An 18,235-nucleotide genomic window follows, 5' to 3' on the forward strand; every position below is an offset into this window, starting at 1 on the left:
ATGTTTAGGAAATCATAATGCTGAAAGAGATTGTATTGGTTACAGCCTATAAAATTAAATATTAAACATTAACAGAAATATGCAAAAAGAAAGGATACCAAAACATACTGGGAAAATGAAGTAGCTTAATATTAGACGAAGCAAAATGGTAAATTTGGAAAGTCTTGTTTTAGGCTTAACTTAATATTGAAGTCTTAATTTATGTGCTATTAAGACTTCAGTCAAGGTACAATACTAACCTGTTTCTATACTTTGATTTTATAACCAGCCTAGCAAAAACATTGAGAAATCAGCACAAAAAGGAAATGCATTTTGAAAGTAAAATTACTAAAAGGCACAGTGGTGATTTTTATATATATATATATATATATATATATATATATATATATATATATATAAATAAGAGAGAGAGAGGCAGACAGACCACAAATCTGTCTGAATTGATAAAAACTTTAGCCACAACATGTAACTATACTCTAGACTTTATTTTTGACTAAGCAAAATTAGCATCATAATAATGCACATAAACAGTATAAAAGTGATTAACCAAACATTAACAGCGAGTACAGAGACAGGAACTAGCAATGTTAAAGTAATCATGTCAGAAAAGAACATGAAAAAGACTTGGGAGAGTTTAACAGAAGAAACAAGGCGAGATCAATTATCCGGTCTGGAACAACAGAGCCGATCATCAGAAAACAGACGGGGACATTTTCCCATTAGTCCATTTACATCATTATGCATCCAGTGTCCAGGAACAAAGATGACTGACTAGAGGGAGAAAATAATTAGGAAGATAAATTTTACTGCCATTTACAAAGCTATCAGCCTAGAAGTAAAGAAACAACAGACTCACCCGTCTCCTTATAACCTCTACTAGCTCTTCAACGCTTCCTTCAGAGCAGAAACCACTTCAGCGGGATCGGGAAACTTTAGTTTGCGTGGAGGACCCTTCTTAATGCCAGACCACAAAACAACCTCTGCTCAAGAGAAAGAAATACAGAGACAGCATATATAAATAATTCTTTGGACAACCATAAATTGAATCGTGTTACTCAGTGATGCAGGCATCTGAATACTGGTTGGGTTTCTTTCCATGGCAGTCTAACCTTTGTCTCCCTCCATCAGCATGATCTCAAAGCTGTTCCTCCGAGGTTTCTGAGGATTGAGCACCACACAAAGTTCAGGGTGCGAAGCCGCAAGTGCCTCACGCACACCTTCAGCATTCCGCCCATAGACCCGTCAGCTTTTGCTGTAAAATGATTCAAATATAAGTGAGTCTAATATGTATGTAACTACATTTTTACCTCTTTAAAAAGTTGTTATAAAAAAATATCAAAAAAGCATCTAAATAATTCACAAAAATGGTTAAACAAACCGTGCATGAACACATTTTCAGTGTGTCCTCACCAATGCTCAATGACGATCCTTTGTCCCATTTCTTCATCTTTTTTGTCATCTCCATCAAGTTTTTCTTTCTTCTCCTCCACTACAGCTGCTTCTGCATCCACGTCACTCTTCCGTTTCCTACCACGACCTGCATATTAAAGTGCATCTCAGAGTTTTAGTTTTGCATATATAGGATGATAAATAACCAGGGGGAGAGGGTATTTATTTGGTTGTTTATGCATTTCAAGGATTTTATAAAAGACAGCCTCCTAATGTGAAATGTGTAAATCACAAACTAAAAGGCATGACCATAAACAAGCAGCTCGACTCCCACTGAAGACACATAACGTAACAAATACGAAAACTCAAAATGCAACATATTTATATATAAGGCTACTGAGGATATTTAATAATAACTAGTTAACAGAAACTCATTCCGTTATAGACTACTACACAAAATTTTCCAAACGTGTAACGCACCTGATTTGGCTCGAGTCGCCATTTCTGCAACACATGACGCGAAGTGAGTTTGGCGGGTTATATTAAAAGAAAAAAAGTGCGACGAACACTGCCACCTTTTGGTGTGGAAAGATTCTTGTCTGTAATCTGTACCAGATCATTAAACGAATCTTTTAAACAAAAACACAGACAGGGGGAAAACGCAGTAATAAAAACGTCAACTAAACACATACATTTAGTAATCGCAGTTATATAGGTAAAAAATTCACAGATACAACTTCAGAGTCAAAACCATAGACTGACATGTTGTGTGAACCACTACATGACATCATCTATACGCGACACGACATCATCACTAGCGCTCTTCTCTTCGTCCTCGATGCAGTGAAGAAAGGAGGAATAATTTCCCAAATAACAGGGCATAGTTAAAACAGTGGATGTTTTGAAAGGTTCTTCTAGGCATGTTAATGTATATTTAATAATATTATTTGCAACGTCCGACCTCCAATTATATTCAGCAGGCCAACGTCAACAAGCTAATAGTATCTGAACTTATTTGACATACCGGTAATCTAAATTAAACACGGTAACAGTTATTTGCCGAGGTAAATTACAAAGGGGGCGAATTAAAACAGGTAAAGTACAATAATTTATTATTTTCTAATCTTAAAGAATACAAGTACCTAGCTATATTCCCGTTTCTGAACATCCTAGTTCTCTGTCTATCACAGCCATGACTGCAGAAGCTTCAGAAAAGTCAGCGGAGGAGGGCATGAGCTCGTCGGGAAGCACTGGCACCTCAGGTACGCGGTTTGACCTGGAGAAAGAGACAGAACTGCGTTTTGAGGTCGAAGCAGGAGAACGAGTCCAGCTCGAGCTGTTGTCCGGTCTGGCAGAGGTGTTCGGATCCGAATTGAACCGAAATAAAAGGTACACTTTTGGGCCAGGCTCTAAGATTGCTGTGTTCACCTGGCAAGGCTGCAGTGTGTCTCTGTCAGGCAAGACGGAGGTGAGGGAGGTTAACAGTGACAGTGGATGTATATAATGGCATGGAATGCTAAATCAATTCAAACAGGTCTTTTTCCCCATAAATATAGGTGGCTTATATCTCCAAAGATACACCCATGCTGCTGTATCTCAACACCCATGCAGCTCTAGAGCAGATGAGACGTCAGGCAGAGAAAGACAACGAGAGAGGCCCTCGGGTATGTAAACAAACTTCCCAAACAATTTGTTTTTAAAATTTGGCGTTGGTAAGAAAAAAATACTTTTACTTAGCTATAGCAAATATGCATTAAATTGATCAAAAAAGTACAGTAAAAATAAATGTATAAAGTTATAAAAGATAACCATTTCAAATAAATGCTGTTCTCTTATACTTTCTATTCATTAAGTAATCTTTAAAAAACACTTTTTTACAAAAATATTAAGCACAACTGTTTTGAACACACACACACAAAAATCACTCCAGCAACAAATCAGCGCATTAGGGTGATTTCTCGAGGATGTGACACTGAAGACTGGAGTAATGGCTTGTAAAATTCAGCTTTGCCCTCACAGGATTCAATTTTTTTTTTTTTCATTTTTATATTATTATACCGTAATATAAATGTAGCCATGGTGAGTGTAAGATAATTAATTAAACATTAAAAATATCTTACCAACTCCTTATGAACTTTTGAACAGTAATGTATATTTAATATAACAAATTAAACATGTTTTGTTGTCGTAGGTAATGGTTGTCGGACCAACTGATGTGGGAAAGTCAACAGTATGTCGAGTGTTGCTGAACTATGCTGTGCGACTGGGTCGAAGGCCTACGCTGGTCGAACTGGATGTCGGCCAGAGTAGCGTAAGTAAATTAGGCCTGGATGATCAATGCAACATACAAACATTACAGGCTTGTGAGCCATGAAGCATTATATGCATGTTTAATTGTTCTGGTCTGTAGGTCTCTGTGCCTGGAACTATGTCAGCTCTGTGCATCGAGCGTCCTGCTGATGTAGAAGAAGGTTTCTCTGTGCAGGCTCCGCTTGTCTTTCACTTTGGCTCTACCACACCAGGAACAAACATCAAACTTTACAACAAGGTAATGACAAAATTGCAAAATTGAGTGTTGTCTTTACACTTCAGTGATGAACTGAGCTTTGGCCTATAAATTATTTGAACAGATTGAGCTTGGCACAAAATTGAAAGTTCCAAACTATCCTGGCACTGTTTAATCAATAATAACTAGGAGCAGATGCATTAATCTTTTCTTAATGCAGCTCTAAAGTCTTGTTCTTCTGCAATTGTTAACACAAAAACAATAAAGTCACTTTATGTGGCAGGAACTGAAGAAGTAGCACTCACCAGTTGCATGATGACGTGACAATGATGAATCATCTTTTGTATTTTTAAAATCATTGCCCCGCAACACTATTGGTATTACTAGATTAAATTGTTTACGCTTACTTCATGTATGTTCTTGGTCCATCAGTGCATGTTATTAATTGTAAAAAATGTTCATCTTAATTATTTTTTTTATTAATAGTATGGACTTTCTTTCTTTATGCATAATAAAATAATATTATTTTAATATTACCATTTCTAATTTTTTTGTGGTCAAACCTTCAATATTTTGTGCAGCTTAAAAAATGAAATAGTGCTTTTCCTCATTTTTAAGAAATAATACTTTTATTCAGCAAGGATGAATTAAATTGATCAAAACCGACACTAAAGACTAACACTGCTGCGCTAAAATAATAATAATAATTTCAAATAAATGTTGCTTTTTTTGCTTTCAATTCAAAGAATCCTGAAAATAAAAACTGTTTCATGGTTTTCCCTAAAATATTATGCAGCATAACTGTTTTCAACATTGATATTGATGATAAATTTCTTGAGAACTGTATTATCATATAAGAATGATTCTGAAACATTATAGTAATGACTGCTAAAAATACAGCTTTGGCATCACATGAATAAATATTTATTATTAGTCATTTTAATTTGTAATACTATTTCACTGTTTGTTTGTTTTTTATTTGTTTTTGTTACGATTATGCAGCCTTGCTGAGCCTAAAGAAATTTGTAATGTTAGATTACAGATGTAAACTGGGTTGTGAATGCTGTTTCATGTTGACTTTAAGTTGGTTCAGTATGCATCATCCAGATATGTTGATAAAATGTGTAATAATGAGTCTCTTCTTTTCTCTTTGGGTGTGTAGCTGACTTCCAGTCTTGCAGAAGTGTTTTCTCAGCGCTGTGAGGTGAACCGCAAGGCTAGTGTGGGTGGCTGTATAATCAACACTTGTGGCTGGGTCAAAGGTTCAGGCTACCAGGGTCTGGTCCACTGCGCTTCAGCTTTCCAGGTGGATGTTGTTATAGTCCTGGACCAGGAGCGTCTGTATAATGAGCTTAAACGTGACCTGCCACACTTTGTATGATGAAAAGATCCGGGAATACTTCTACGGCTTCCGTGGATCTTCCTTTTATCCTCATGCTTTTGATGTGCGCTTTTCAGATGTGCGTATTTACAAAATCGGTGCACCCTCAATTCCAGACTCCTGTCTCCCTCTGGGTATGTCCCAGGATGACACCCAGCTCAAACTCGTCCCAGTCAGCCCTGGCAGGGATTTAACCCACCATGTGCTGAGTGTGAGTTCGGTGGATGATGATGCCGAGGTGGGTGCAGGACAGAGCAGGGGGATTTTAGAGAGTCCTGTGTGTGGCTTCGTAGTTGTGACAGCGGTGGACACACAAACTCAGGTGATGACGGTACTCTCACCAGCGCCCAGACCCCTGCCGCGACACACTCTGCTCATCATGGACATTAGTTTCATTGACCTTAAATAGAAGCATATAAGTCTAGCAGAGATCTCTGCTCAAAGGGACATTATCTTTTCAAATTTGTTAAGTTCTTACAAAATATTTATAGGTGTGTATAATATTTTAAAGGACAAATTTTAATTATTATGTATATAAGTAAAAGCTTCTGTATATATATATTTTAAATAAATTCAACTGCAATTTCATCTGTCCTTCTGAACAAACAATAAAACAAACTGAAACCTGTTTGACTACAAGTCATTCTGCATGCCATTTTTTTTTCTTTCAATTTAAATTACTTCCTTTGATCAAACAAATTGCGCAATTAATTATTTTGGCATGCTATATATTGTGTAGACAAGAATCTATTCCGGATCTTTTTCTGCATGTCTTCTACCGGTGTCCTGAAACGATGCTGCGGTCGAATAACATGATGATGATGCCTCGTTAAGGGTTTTATTTTTGGCTTATCAGACTCTGCATCGGATAAACGACTTGGGGAGTTTTCAGCCCCGGGCGTACACAGATCAAAAGCCGTTTCCCAGGCCGTGGAAAGACATGGAGATTAAGGGAGAGAGAGGATAGAGAGAGCTGAAGCTCCTCTCCCAACAGATAATACCGCTGCCCCGGCCCGGGATGCAGAAAACAAACCGAGTTTCAAAATCGCAGGATGTGTGAATAAACGCCAGCCATTTAAAGCACGTAAACATTCGGGATAACCGATACTGAGTGAGTATATACAAGCGGATGACATTCATAATAGATGTGTTGTTTGTGTAAATGCGTTTAGGCAGGTCGCTGTTTGGTTTTGCTCTGTTTCGGCATCGGATCGATTTGGCCGCATTTGAGCTTACTTCAGTGGACGCTCTAACAATTGGTGTCCGAGGCTTCACGGTGCGGCCTAGTTAGATGGAACGGAAAACGCTAAGCGAAAAGTTAAAAGATGGTATTTTGGTGTGGTTTATAAGGTAATTGTGCTACTTTGTAATCAATATGCAGCATTCTTGTGTTTTGTAATCCAAATCGTCATGTTTTTCTTCGTTAGGGAGTGTTTTGGAGGACGATATTATTAGCTGAGATAAGCTAACAAAAATCGGACACAACCGTAGTGGTTTTGACTCACATTTTGCCTTTTTGTCTTAAATCGTTTATGCTTTGATATTCAGCTAACCCGTTTGGTTTGTGTTTTTGCTGTAGTGATACTGTCACCTAATGAGTTGCCTTGTTAACGTTATACATAATCTTTGGCCATTGTAGTGTTAAGGTGCGTGCAATCCACATACGATGCCTTGAAATGCTGTCTGTGTAGATAAGCAGCTCACAAGGCTTTCTAAATGTAGATTTATTCTTCCTCAAAATACACTATTAATCTATATAACTTGACATAAACTCCATCGCGAGATTTTTTCCGTTGAAAAAAAAAACAACAAAAAGCAATAAAGTCACTTTTGTAATCTTATTAAATTGTTAAAATGACAAGTGTGGGTCAGTGACATACTAGCATCATTTTACAGATTGTTATTGATTATTTGGTCCAATCAGATATCATCTGACATCCATCATCCAGTTCATCATTGATTAAAAGTTGATGATCAGATATGATTAAACGTTTATGAATTGACCAAAACTATATATAATTCCCATGTGAAGTGAATTAGTTTTCAGGTTGGCACTGTGAATGAAGAGAGCATGAGTAGCTACAAGAAAAGGAGATTACGAGTGGTGTAATACGGCTTGTGTATGTGAGCCTCAAGGTCACTGTGTGGTCAGTGTGACTGCAAACCCAAGGAGAAAATGGGATTGTAAATGGAAGATGGGGGTTGAATTGTATACACAAAACCTGGTGGAGGATACAGTAAAAAAAAGAGGCACACCCTTTCCTGGTGAGTGAGAAGTTGTGACAGGGCAGCAAAAGCATGATCGGGTTTCAACACAGATGAAGGTTTCACAATTCATTGCTTTATGATTCGCCTAGTTCATGCAATCATTCGTATGATATGGGCTGCTTGGAACCAGTACGGAGAACTTAAAGAATGTGTAAGATCAGTCCATGAGTGCTTATCTATGTCTTTAATTATCTTTTCTTCTTATAGATACCGCTCAGGCCTGTTAAGGAATCAGAAAGGAGGAGGGTGGCATTTTAGACTCGTCAATCTCATCTTTGCGAGGAAGAAGGGCCTCATGGGACGCTATGCAGGGTTAAAATGGTTTTGCACGCTCATGAGTTACCACAACCAGAAGTTTTCAACCCCGGACACAAACAGATTGTGTGCAGTTGTGGTGGTGGACACGTACTCTGGCATGGGCGTACATTTTTCGCACATGGACGTCTGAAACAAAAGTTATCATGTGGATATCTGCACTTGCAAGATTCATGTGACTTTGTGAACAGTGTTTTTCTGCCAGTTTGTCTCTCATCAAAGTGTGAGCATATATCACCTCAGAGTGGAGAATGAGCTCTCATTTAGGGCACAAGACATCAAGAGCTCTGTTTCATATTTTGTACTCGTAATTACGATCTTTTCTTAGACTGACTGTTCCGGAGGGAATCCAGACTCCACTGAGACTGTAGAAATAGAGTCATATAGTTTGTCTTGTAGTTTATTTTTTTCCTTATACTTTTTGTTTCACCTCCCATCAAAACAGATTTTTTTTTCTTTTTCTTTCTGTAGTCTGACGTCATGCTCACATGCACTCATCTGCTGTGATGCTTTGAGAGATTGGAGACCGGTCTCTGAGCGAGTACTGTGTGAATGCCTCAACTCAAGTTGCTGCTTCCTTTGAGTTCTTTCTGATCTAACATGGGGCTTACCGGAGATTTGCACTAAAAGAGCTTTGCTGGCACTTGATTTTCCTTTTATTGACCAAATCTTGTTACATTCAAGCCATATGAACTTATTTTTAATTAAACTAGAGCTATTTTTGTATTACAGTAAAGTCATAGTATCGCATATTATGTGTATCTATTTAGTCTATTTTTTATGTATCAGCACAGACGTATACGAAAAGTCATCTGCACTATTGTACGTTAACATTTGTTTTTTGGAAAGAATTGCACCTGGATTTATGAGAACATAATCTGTTTCACTAAATTTATTGTTATGGCCATGGCTACACACCATCCTTGCTCAGGTGGGAGACGACTTTCCTTCGCTCTCTGACGCCTCCCCCTGGTCCCCAGTTTTTTTTTTTTGACGCCTCTAAATGCCTGTGGGTCTCAGTGTGGACGGGGCTCTGGGATACCCCTCCCCATCCCGCCCATTCCGCCCCAGTCGCTATGTGCCTGTGTCCGCAGCAACCGCCTTCCTTGTGGGGGCCTCGACGCTGTTTCTTTGTTTCACGTGAGTAGAACCTAAATACATTAAAACAGAAGTCGAATAAATATAAATATTTGTAAGTGTGATGTGAGGCATCTCTGTGCAGATGTCCGTGGCTGGCAGAGAGGTTCTCCTCCTCCATTCCGCTCTATAATGTTGTGGTCTTCCTCTTCACACTGGCCAATTTCTCTATGGCCACATTCATGGACCCCGGTATCTTTCCTAGAGGTACACACTTATGTTTTATGAAGTTTAGACTGGGAAAACGTGAGTAAATCCTACTTAGTTTTTTGGAGGGGGCTGAGGAGAAATATCTGAGATATCCTTATACACGATCTTAAAGATTGCGAAATTAGTTTAATGATAATTAAGTTTCCCCTGATAGATCTATATCAGTATTTATGTTATATTAATATACTAATAGCAGTTATCATAGTTATTACCCAAAAAGTGTTTTCCTATTATCAGTCAAAACAATATGATCAAATGTACACCGCTGTTTAAAAGTTAAGAGCCAGGAAAAACTGTTTTCAGAAATGAATCAAGGACAGATTAAATGGATCAGAAGTGACAGAAAAGACATTTATAATGTTACTAAAGATTTCTATTTCATATAAATGCTGTGCTTATTTATGAAGATATTTATTAAGAATCTTAAATGTATCATGGCTTCCAAAAAAATATTAAACGGCACAACAGTTTTCAACACCGATGATAATAAGAAATGTTTCTTGAGGAACAAATCAGTGTATTGATTCTGAAGGATCATGTGACATTGAAGAATTCAGCTTTGCCATCAAATAAATGTATTACATAAAGAAAAAAAAAGTTTTAAATTGTAATATTTTACACTGTAATGTTTTTTACAGTATTTTTGATCAAATTAATGCATCGTTGATGAGTGTAAGAGACTTCTTTTGAAAACATTACAAATTTTACAGACCCCAAACGTTTGATCAGTAGCATGTTTTCCAATTACATTTTTATGCACATGTTAAAATATTCATTAAAATAAACATTACTTTCACATGTCGTAAGTATCATATAAATGAAACCTCAGTGGTGCTCAAATTAGGCTTAATTTTTTAAATGCACAATATATATTTCTTATATTTTTGTGGTGAATTATGATGTGCAGTTTTCATGAGATTGTATGTTTCGCAGCTGAAGAAGATGAGGACAAAGAGGATGATTTCCGGGCTCCGCTTTATAAGACGGTGGAGGTGAGGGGCATTCAGGTGCGGATGAAGTGGTGCTCCACATGTCGCTTTTACAGACCACCGCGCTGTTCACACTGCTCCGTGTGTGACAACTGTGTGGAGGTACATGCACATTTGTCATAGGTTCACACTAAACAAACTCTTAAATGTTTCGATTTGAGCCTTGACCTCTTTTGTCACGCATGTATGCATGTGTGTTTGTGTTTAGGAGTTTGACCACCACTGCCCATGGGTGAATAACTGCATTGGCAGAAGGAATTATCGTTATTTCTTTCTGTTCCTGCTCTCGCTCACTATTCACATTATGAATGTGTTTGGCTTCAGTCTGCTGTACATCCTCCATCACACTAAACATCTGGACCAGGTCGACTCTGGAGTCACGTATCCTTTGCGTACATAACGCACTCATATATGCATGTAATCTCATGAATGCACATCAACCTCTTCATTGTTCTCTGGTATCCTTAATGCACTACTCAGTATGGCGGTGATGTGTGTGTCTGGTCTGTTTTTCGTCCCGGTTGCGGGACTCACTGGGTTCCACATTGTGCTTGTTGCCAGAGGGAGAACAACCAATGAACAGGTGTGTGTTCGGGTGTGTCCCTTATCCACATTGTATGTGTTTGGTTAAACAGAATGATGTTAATTTGTCTGCCTGATTTCTAAGGGTGTGTTCTCAAATTTTTTCTCTTCACCCTCAGGTCACTGGGAAGTTCAGGGGTGGCGTTAACCCCTTCACACACGGGTGCTTAAAAAACATTGCACACGTGCTGTGTGGTTCACAGGCTCCCAGGTTCACAAATCTTACTTCATAACCAATAAAGATGTGTTTTGCAGATCGGGTTGGATTTAAAGTTCTAATTTTATACGCACGTTTTTGTACAGGTATCTTGGTCGCTTGCGAAAGCCTCATTCTGTTCAGGTCCAGCCACCATTTCTGCGGCCCCCTCTGTCAGAAGCCCAACTAGAAGCTAAAGCTGTGGATAATGGCATCCAACAGGTACAAACACATTATCATACACTTAGTTTTTTATGCTAACTGTCATGGTTGGCAGTGGCAGAACTTTCCAAGTGGATTAGGTTTGTAATACCATTTACACAGCACAAAGGGCAAAAAAAAAAAAACCTACAAATCGAATTTGAAATTTGTTAACATATATGTGAAATATCTCCGATAAGAGTAGGTTTGTAAAATCCCTTTAGATGAGTAGGCTATTTTTGTAAGAGTTTCTCTCTGTGTGTGTGTGTGTGTGTGTGTGTGTGTGTGTGTATGTGTATGTACACTTCAGTCTAAAAGTAGTTTGGAGATAATGGAGAGTCAGTCCACTGATGCTGATCCCCCTCCACCACCTAAACCAGAGCACAAATACCCTGGGCTGCCTCACACACAAAATGAAGGTTAGTGCATACACAGACATTTTATAACTGTCAGATCATTTACAGCATTGTTGGGCTGTTATGAAGCATATAGATGCTAAGGTCATCTTAAATGGAATTAGAAGCTGTTTTTCAGGATAAACCAGTGTTTTATGTTAATCATAGATGCAAACTCCTCACCTTTCAATGATAAATCACTTTTTTGAGATCAAAATAGGTCACCTATGAGATTTGCTCAGAGCCAGTGAGAAAGTGTTTTATTGGGGGTGGAGGGAGGTCTTACAAGGGTAAATAAAGAACTGGGGAAGGTTTCATATGTTTTGTATAGTATGTTCTTTACTCTTTAATTAAAAAACTATGTCTAGAAATTGTAATATTTTATGTATTTGAGGTCTGAGATGTGGGAACGGTAAAGATAGAGAGCAAACATTTTGCATTTTATTTCAGCATTGCCTTCTAACCAGCCAATATTGTCTTAAATAGCCTGCATAGCACTACTTTTATAACATGGGATTTTTACCAAATATATTCAATCTTTATTTTTTACAAAATATTGCAACAAGGTGTAAAAAAAAAAATATTATTTGTGTTTGAAAAATTACAGTTTTGGACATAAGGTAATAAAAAAATACCTTAAAGTTACTACAAAATGAGCATGCAAAGCAAATTTCTTTAAAAGAAATTCAGTGTAGAGCATGTCCCCGATCCACTCAATGTTCTTACCTTTTTTCCCTCTTTGTTTGCATCTCTGTTTAATTGTGTAATTTGTTTTTAATGTACTATTCTGTAATTGTATTCATTTTATTATTTTTGAAAGAATTTTAAATCTATAAGAGCCATATTATAAATATTCAAATAAATATTTAGCTTTCTTCCAATCAGAGTGCAGCTTGCTGACCGAGGCTCCACCCACACCTTCATTGTATAAATACAGGCCGGCCTACAGCAGTCCAGGAAAAAACCACACGGCCTCAACACATTCCAGCAAGGTAAGTCTAAGTGCAGTACACACAAATACAGGCAAGGTCAGGTACTGAAACTTATACAACCGTAATCTACTGCACTTGAGGTTTGCATTGCATTTTTTTTTCTTTTTGCATTGAATCCTTTCTTTTATTATTTTTCTTGAATATCTGAAATCACTGGCAGTCAGTGAGCGAGTAAGTTTAGATGTGAGTTATCCATTGTTATGGTGTGTTTTGCACCTTGCTCTTGTGTTTCATCATTTTGACTCTGCAGTTGTTGCGTTTGATTCAAGCTGGACACTTTCCTGTTGCTGTTTTCCTCTCGTTCTGAAGCATAACTTGAATCCTTCCCTTTCCTTCATCCATTCTGTAAAAATGGAATGAATTTAGTGTCAAATTCTCCTTGATGTTTTAACCGTAATTTATGTGCATTCATACAGTCCTACTGAGCCCCTAAGGGGACATGGTGATGGAAAAAATATGAGATGGGAGTAAATATGAGGGAAAAAAATGTTTCAAAGTTTTTCTTCATTCACAAAATTTTTACATTTGCAATGCTTTTGCACTCCACAAAGAAACTTTTGAGTTTCCTAGCAAAACTGTTACATTTTGGTGCTTTTGCGTTCACGTTTGCATTCGACCAAAAACCTTTGCATTTGCTCACAAATACTCCCTTCATCTTCAGGAAAGGAAAGGAAAGGAACGTGACGTGTGGCCAAGTATGGTGTCCCATACTTGAAATTTGTACTCTGCATTTAATCCATCAAAGTGCACACACACAGCAGTGAGAAGTGAACACACACACAGTGAACACACACCCAGAGCAGTGGGCAGCCAGTGCTGCAGCACCTGGGGCGTAGTTGAGAGTTTGGTGCCTTGCTCGAGGGTCTCACCTCAGTCATAGTATTGAAGGTTACCCTCCAGAGTTACAGCTTCAAAAGGAGGAAGGAGACCAAAAATCTGTTCCTTGGAATGCAGTTCTGTATCATCTTGCAGAGCCAATTTAGGAGGTGCCATAGTTGCACAGTTAAACCTGTGCAAAGAGTGATGGGAGCAAAGGTTTCAAAATCCTTCATTCAGCAGGGCCCTGACCAGTGTGAGCTCTTTGGATTGGAACTACTCTTCAATATGGCGGCCATGATTGTTCTTGTGTGTGGATTTGTCCTATTAGGAATGCAGTGATATTTTTGATAGTTTTTCCATGATAATTTTTGCGAGCAAACACAAAAGTTTTGGAAGTGAATGCAGAAGCATTGAAATATAGTTTGTCCACCAATCTTATACTTTGTCCATCACCATGTCCCCTTAGGAACTCCATACGTCCCTTTATACGGTGTGGTTTCCTCATACTTTAAGCTGTGTTCCATCTTTCATGTCTTTGGTGATGCCTCAGCTCCTGGGAACGTTTCTTTCTTTCTTTTTCCTCTCAGATGAGTCGAGGGAACAGTATGACCGAGTCTCCCTCTGTCCCCGTCACCACTGGGCAGCTCAGCTACCGCTCAGACCCCAGTTTGTCAAGCCGAGGGGGTGCAGGGTGCCGTGGGGGAGGGGAGGGAGGTAAAGCAGGCTCGGGGGGCCTGGGTGGGGCCTCTACGTTCGGTGGGCGATCCTACCCATCTTTTACCGACACCCTACTCCAATCAGCAGCAGCCTCTTGCTCCTCAAGCCTTCGCTCCGCCCATACGGCCCACAATGCCCTCGGGCCTCTCATCTCTGAGGGTACGACCTCCACTAGCTACAAGAGTTTAGCCAATCAGACACGCAACGGCAGCTTGTCATACGAAAGTCTGCTGACACACTCCGAAAGCCCGGAGTTTGAGTCTGCTGCTCACGAGCTGTCCCCACCCAGACCACACCCTCCGCACTCTCTTAGCACAGCAGCAGGGGCCCCGCCTATTTCGGGGTACACGTCCCCTTTCCTGTCAGCTCAGCAGAGGGAGGGCTCTCTCCAGGCCTGCCCTGCCCCCCTAAGACCCTCCCCCAATAGAGCTTTCCTGCGCCCAACAAGCTCACCCCCTTCTCGGGCTCCGCCCCTTTCTCCTCGCGCTCGCTCATTGGGCTCCCCTCCTCCTGGCCCTGCCCCTGGCCATACACCTTTGGGCAAATCATTGTCCTATGGAGGTGGCGCCGAATTACAGCACCGCCCCTCTAGCTCAGGGGGCGGGACTCCGATGCCGAAGTGAGTAATGCCTGCAGATTTTAGCCGTCTCTCTCTTCCCCCATCAGAAAAACCTGCACGCCTGTGTGTGTGTGTGATATGGTCAAGTAGAACATTGAGGTCCAGTGTTCGTGTTTGTATTCATTTGATTTGGTCTCTCTTCTTCTCTTTGTTCAGTAACACTGTCTCTTTCTTCCTGCAACCCATGGCCACTCTGCTGTCCCTTGAATTTCTGTATACACCCTCCATCTTTCTCTGTTCTTTTTCCTTCTCTGTTCTCTTTCTTTACGTTCATCTGCTCTGTTCTGCCCTCCCCTCTTCCTGCCTTGTGGCCATAAGGATGACTCTGTCTCTGTGCTAAGGTTCGTCTCATTTTGCTTATGTAATTTTGATGTCTTAAAGTCAACATGAAACCACAAAAAAACGGAAACCATTTTTTGTCTGACATTTGCCATTGATTATTTATTATGTTAACCAATAGACCTATAGCTATTTAACCATTGTTTTAGGTGACTGTTAGAGCTAAAATCTTAATGTGGTATTTTCATTAGTAATGTAGAGTGCTGCAATGATGGTAGACCAATCTGTAAGTTAGCATCACTTTTTACTTCATCTGAAGTAAAAAGTCACTGTAAATGTAGCTAAACACACGCATTAACTTTGAGTTTCCAAACATATCCAGATCAAATCATTTCATGACATTATGGAAATAAAATGGCTTGTGAATGTCGATTCATATTGACTTCAAACTTAGTTTGCGCATGTCTTGCTTGGGTTGTGTCTGTTGCATTTAATACACACTGTATGATCCATATAACACTTTCAATTCATCCACCTTTTTCACATGCATCGTATTACGGTTAACCTATTTCTATCTGTTTTTTCCCCCTCAAACATTCAGCTCGACTATTAAACAAAATGTGGCCAATCATAACACCCCCTCACACAAACCTGTAGGAGGGGTGAAAAAAGTGACTGGTGTTGGAGGAACGACCTATGGGATTTCAGTGTGACTGACAAAAGAGAATCAGGATTCACTCTGCAGTTTTTGCCCTGTGAGCTTCAGCCAGACGGATGTAAAGCTGCTCAACCAAACATGCAAAAAAGCATACAAGACTACAAGAAGAAATCGTGTTTCCCAGTCAAGCTTCATCAGTCACTGTGAAGGACATTAGAGTTTTCTGAATATTGATATGGTACACAAATCCCACAGACTTTCTTAGTTATTTAAAGAATCATTTGGTACTTCAATGTATTCCCTACCGATTTATACGCAAGACTGTCCAATGATCAATGGACATTCAGCCTTAGCAGGCGGGACCATGTGAGACACATTGATGCCTCATTCAGAATAAAGTCAACAGAAACCACAAGGCTGTCAGCCAATGAGCATTTGAAAATATGACTAAATGAATCACGGTTCAGTCTTGCATATTCCATAGCAAGCTTTTTCAAACCCCTAAAGAGACCGTTCACCAAAAATGAAAACTCTGTCATCGTTTTCCAAACCCATATTACTGACTAGATATTTTAATGATTGTTCATGCTGCTATTTTACAGACAATAGTGTCCACATACTTTCCAGCTCCAAAAAAAGGCCATAAATCTGATCAATAGAACTTCGAAAGACTTCTAAAACAGTGGTTCTCAAGCACTTTGGGGAAACATGACTTAAAATGGTTTAAAATAAGAAATTAAAATGTTGTAAAGTCATATGACAGCTGATAGATGCAAAATGCAACAGTTGTTGTGACAAGTTTGAAAACGTTCATGTGTGCTGCTGATCACATAACTTTCATTTTTGGGTGAACTTTTTCTTCTTTTTTGCTATTATTATTTTATACAAGTACAGATATACAAGTATTAAGTTTGATAAAGAAGATAATATTAAGATGCAGGCATATATGATGTTTGTTTTAGGTTGGATGGTGTTTTGTCAGATTTATATGGCTGCATCAGCCAGATGAAGTTGTCAGCCAAAGAAACTCGGTCTGTTTGACAGATAGCAAACTCATCAAGTAGGAGTGAATGTATCTAAAGACACAAGTTACTAGAGCACAAAATATTAAGTGAAAGATTATTTACATTAAGTACTGCATATATTGTATGCAAATTGTAACAATGTGTCGGCGTGTCCACCAATCAAGAGCCACACCCTCTTGATAAATGGTCAGCCAATCACAAGAGAGTTTATTTATTTAGCCAGTGCAAGTACATGCTGGATTCACCATCATATAGATGGGGACATTGATTTTAAAAATTGTTCTTTTTGTTTGAACCTTTTTTTTTTTTTTTTTTTTTTTTTTTTTTTTACTGGACATTGGTTCAAATAAACAGCCAGAGTACAGTGATTGTCTCCTCATAGATATATAAGTTTGATTGTATTTGTCAATGTGAGAGAATGAGTATGAAATTTTATTTGAACTTACCTGACTTTTGTACAAGAGCACATTCCAACTATCCGCTTGGTTCAGATCAGAGGTCGTTCACGTCTTTTGTCTGCTTTTTGAGATCTGAGGACCGGTCAGTGTAAGATAAACCGCTTGTTTTTATTTTTTTTATCTTTTGTCATTTCCACCATGGCCTTATGAAGCCTTTTAACTGTTTTCAAGGGTGTTTCAGTCTGCATAGTTTGCTCTTAGAGATGACAGATAGAGGATTGTTGTGTTGGGTAAGAATGCAGACTCGTTTAACCCTTCTGTATTCCTTTAATGCCGCTGACTCTGAGTCACATGAGCAACACGTTTTCAACAGAACAATAAACAACAGAATGAACACGAGCTGAGTTTCCTCATTCTTTATTTCGGTACTATTTTGTCCTGATGTGTCTGATAATCAGCGGCTTGTTCAAGTGTAAATGAAACGTTCAGTACAGGCACCTGTTTAACTCATATCAAGCACCATCTGCAAACAACATCAGCAACTTGTGGTTTAAGTACTTTTGGGATTTGGTTAAGTACACATGGTAATCCTTTGGCAAAAGCCACTAAGGCTGATCCAAATCTTCTACTTCTGTACCTTTCTGAGGTCAAGCAATATGCAGACAGAGGCCTCAAGAAATGAACTAAATCTAAAAACACACTATAAGGAGGCACCAGGCACTGGTTTCAAAAAGAATGATTTTTTTTCTCTCGATTCTCTCACATATAAACTCTTAATTAAATTGATTGTGGGAAAAAGATTATTAAGTGGTTCTTTTAGATGGAAGCCCAAACCTGCATAAATGTAATAATAGGGAAATAAAGAAATATATACTTCTTGTTATATCTATATGTTATACTTGTTATATGTAGTCATTTTTACGTTTTATTCACACATGTATTTATTTCCATAATTATTTCTAGAAGACCGCAAGTAATACAAAAAATGAAATAAACTTTAAAAGCATTTTTTATTTTAAACTGAAAAATTTACATTTATATTTGTGTAGCAGAGGCATGCCATAACATCAGCAAAGATATTTAACATGTAAAAATATCATAATTATTCTGGTTAATATAAAACGATTTCAGTTTATACAGTCTTTTCAATCTGGTAAAA

The 18,235-nt window shown here is 38.6% G+C and overlaps 2 protein-coding genes and 1 pseudogene across 4 annotated transcripts; 2 read left to right on the top strand and 1 right to left on the bottom strand.

The window, feature by feature from the left end:
• Nucleotides 1-466: 466 nt before the first annotated feature.
• Nucleotides 467-2,023, bottom strand: selenoh (selenoprotein H). Its single transcript, XM_059516030.1, has 5 exons — nucleotides 1,870-2,023; nucleotides 1,411-1,537; nucleotides 1,110-1,252; nucleotides 857-980; nucleotides 467-771 (listed from the first exon to the last, which is right to left on the bottom strand). The coding sequence occupies exons 1-4, from the start codon at nucleotides 1,889-1,891 to the stop codon at nucleotides 877-879; spliced, it is 396 nt and encodes a 131-aa protein (XP_059372013.1). The 5' UTR covers nucleotides 1,892-2,023; the 3' UTR covers nucleotides 467-771; nucleotides 857-876.
• A 284-nt stretch (nucleotides 2,024-2,307) lies between these two features.
• LOC132109722 (polyribonucleotide 5'-hydroxyl-kinase Clp1-like) lies at nucleotides 2,308-5,904 on the top strand (annotated as a pseudogene).
• Nucleotides 5,905-6,005: 101 nt separating this feature from the next.
• On the top strand, nucleotides 6,006-15,859 carry LOC132109721 (palmitoyltransferase ZDHHC5-B). Of its 3 annotated transcripts, XM_059516029.1 has the most exons (13): nucleotides 6,006-6,387; nucleotides 7,752-8,999; nucleotides 9,082-9,203; nucleotides 10,140-10,297; nucleotides 10,404-10,576; nucleotides 10,676-10,778; nucleotides 10,897-10,988; nucleotides 11,081-11,195; nucleotides 11,485-11,593; nucleotides 12,440-12,561; nucleotides 13,968-14,716; nucleotides 15,035-15,057; nucleotides 15,597-15,735. In XM_059516029.1, exons 2-12 carry the CDS (start codon nucleotides 8,863-8,865, stop codon nucleotides 15,054-15,056), a joined length of 1,902 nt encoding a protein of 633 aa, XP_059372012.1. In that variant the 5' UTR covers nucleotides 6,006-6,387; nucleotides 7,752-8,862; the 3' UTR covers nucleotide 15,057; nucleotides 15,597-15,735. The 3 variants fall into 3 exon arrangements, with proteins under 3 accessions (XP_059372012.1, XP_059372010.1, XP_059372011.1); XM_059516027.1 differs by lacking the exon at nucleotides 15,035-15,057 and having other exon boundaries at nucleotides 6,007-6,387; nucleotides 15,597-15,859; XM_059516028.1 differs by lacking the exon at nucleotides 15,035-15,057 and having other exon boundaries at nucleotides 6,010-6,387; nucleotides 12,455-12,561; nucleotides 15,597-15,859.
• The last annotated feature ends 2,376 nt before the right edge of the window (nucleotides 15,860-18,235 follow it).

The sequence above is a fragment of the Carassius carassius genome, chromosome 29, assembly GCF_963082965.1.
Source record: "Carassius carassius chromosome 29, fCarCar2.1, whole genome shotgun sequence".
Taxonomy (NCBI): Eukaryota; Metazoa; Chordata; class Actinopteri; order Cypriniformes; family Cyprinidae; genus Carassius; species Carassius carassius.

Coding starts and splice junctions, on each gene's coding strand:
- LOC132109721 (XM_059516027.1), top strand. CDS start 8,863: ATGCCTGTGGGTCTCAGTGTGGACGGGGCTCTGGGATACCCCTCCCCA. Junction 9,204..10,139: donor CCCCGGTATCTTTCCTAGAG/GTACACACTTAT, acceptor TATGTTTCGCAG/CTGAAGAAGATGAGGACAAA. Junction 10,298..10,403: donor TGTGTGACAACTGTGTGGAG/GTACATGCACAT, acceptor GTTTGTGTTTAG/GAGTTTGACCACCACTGCCC.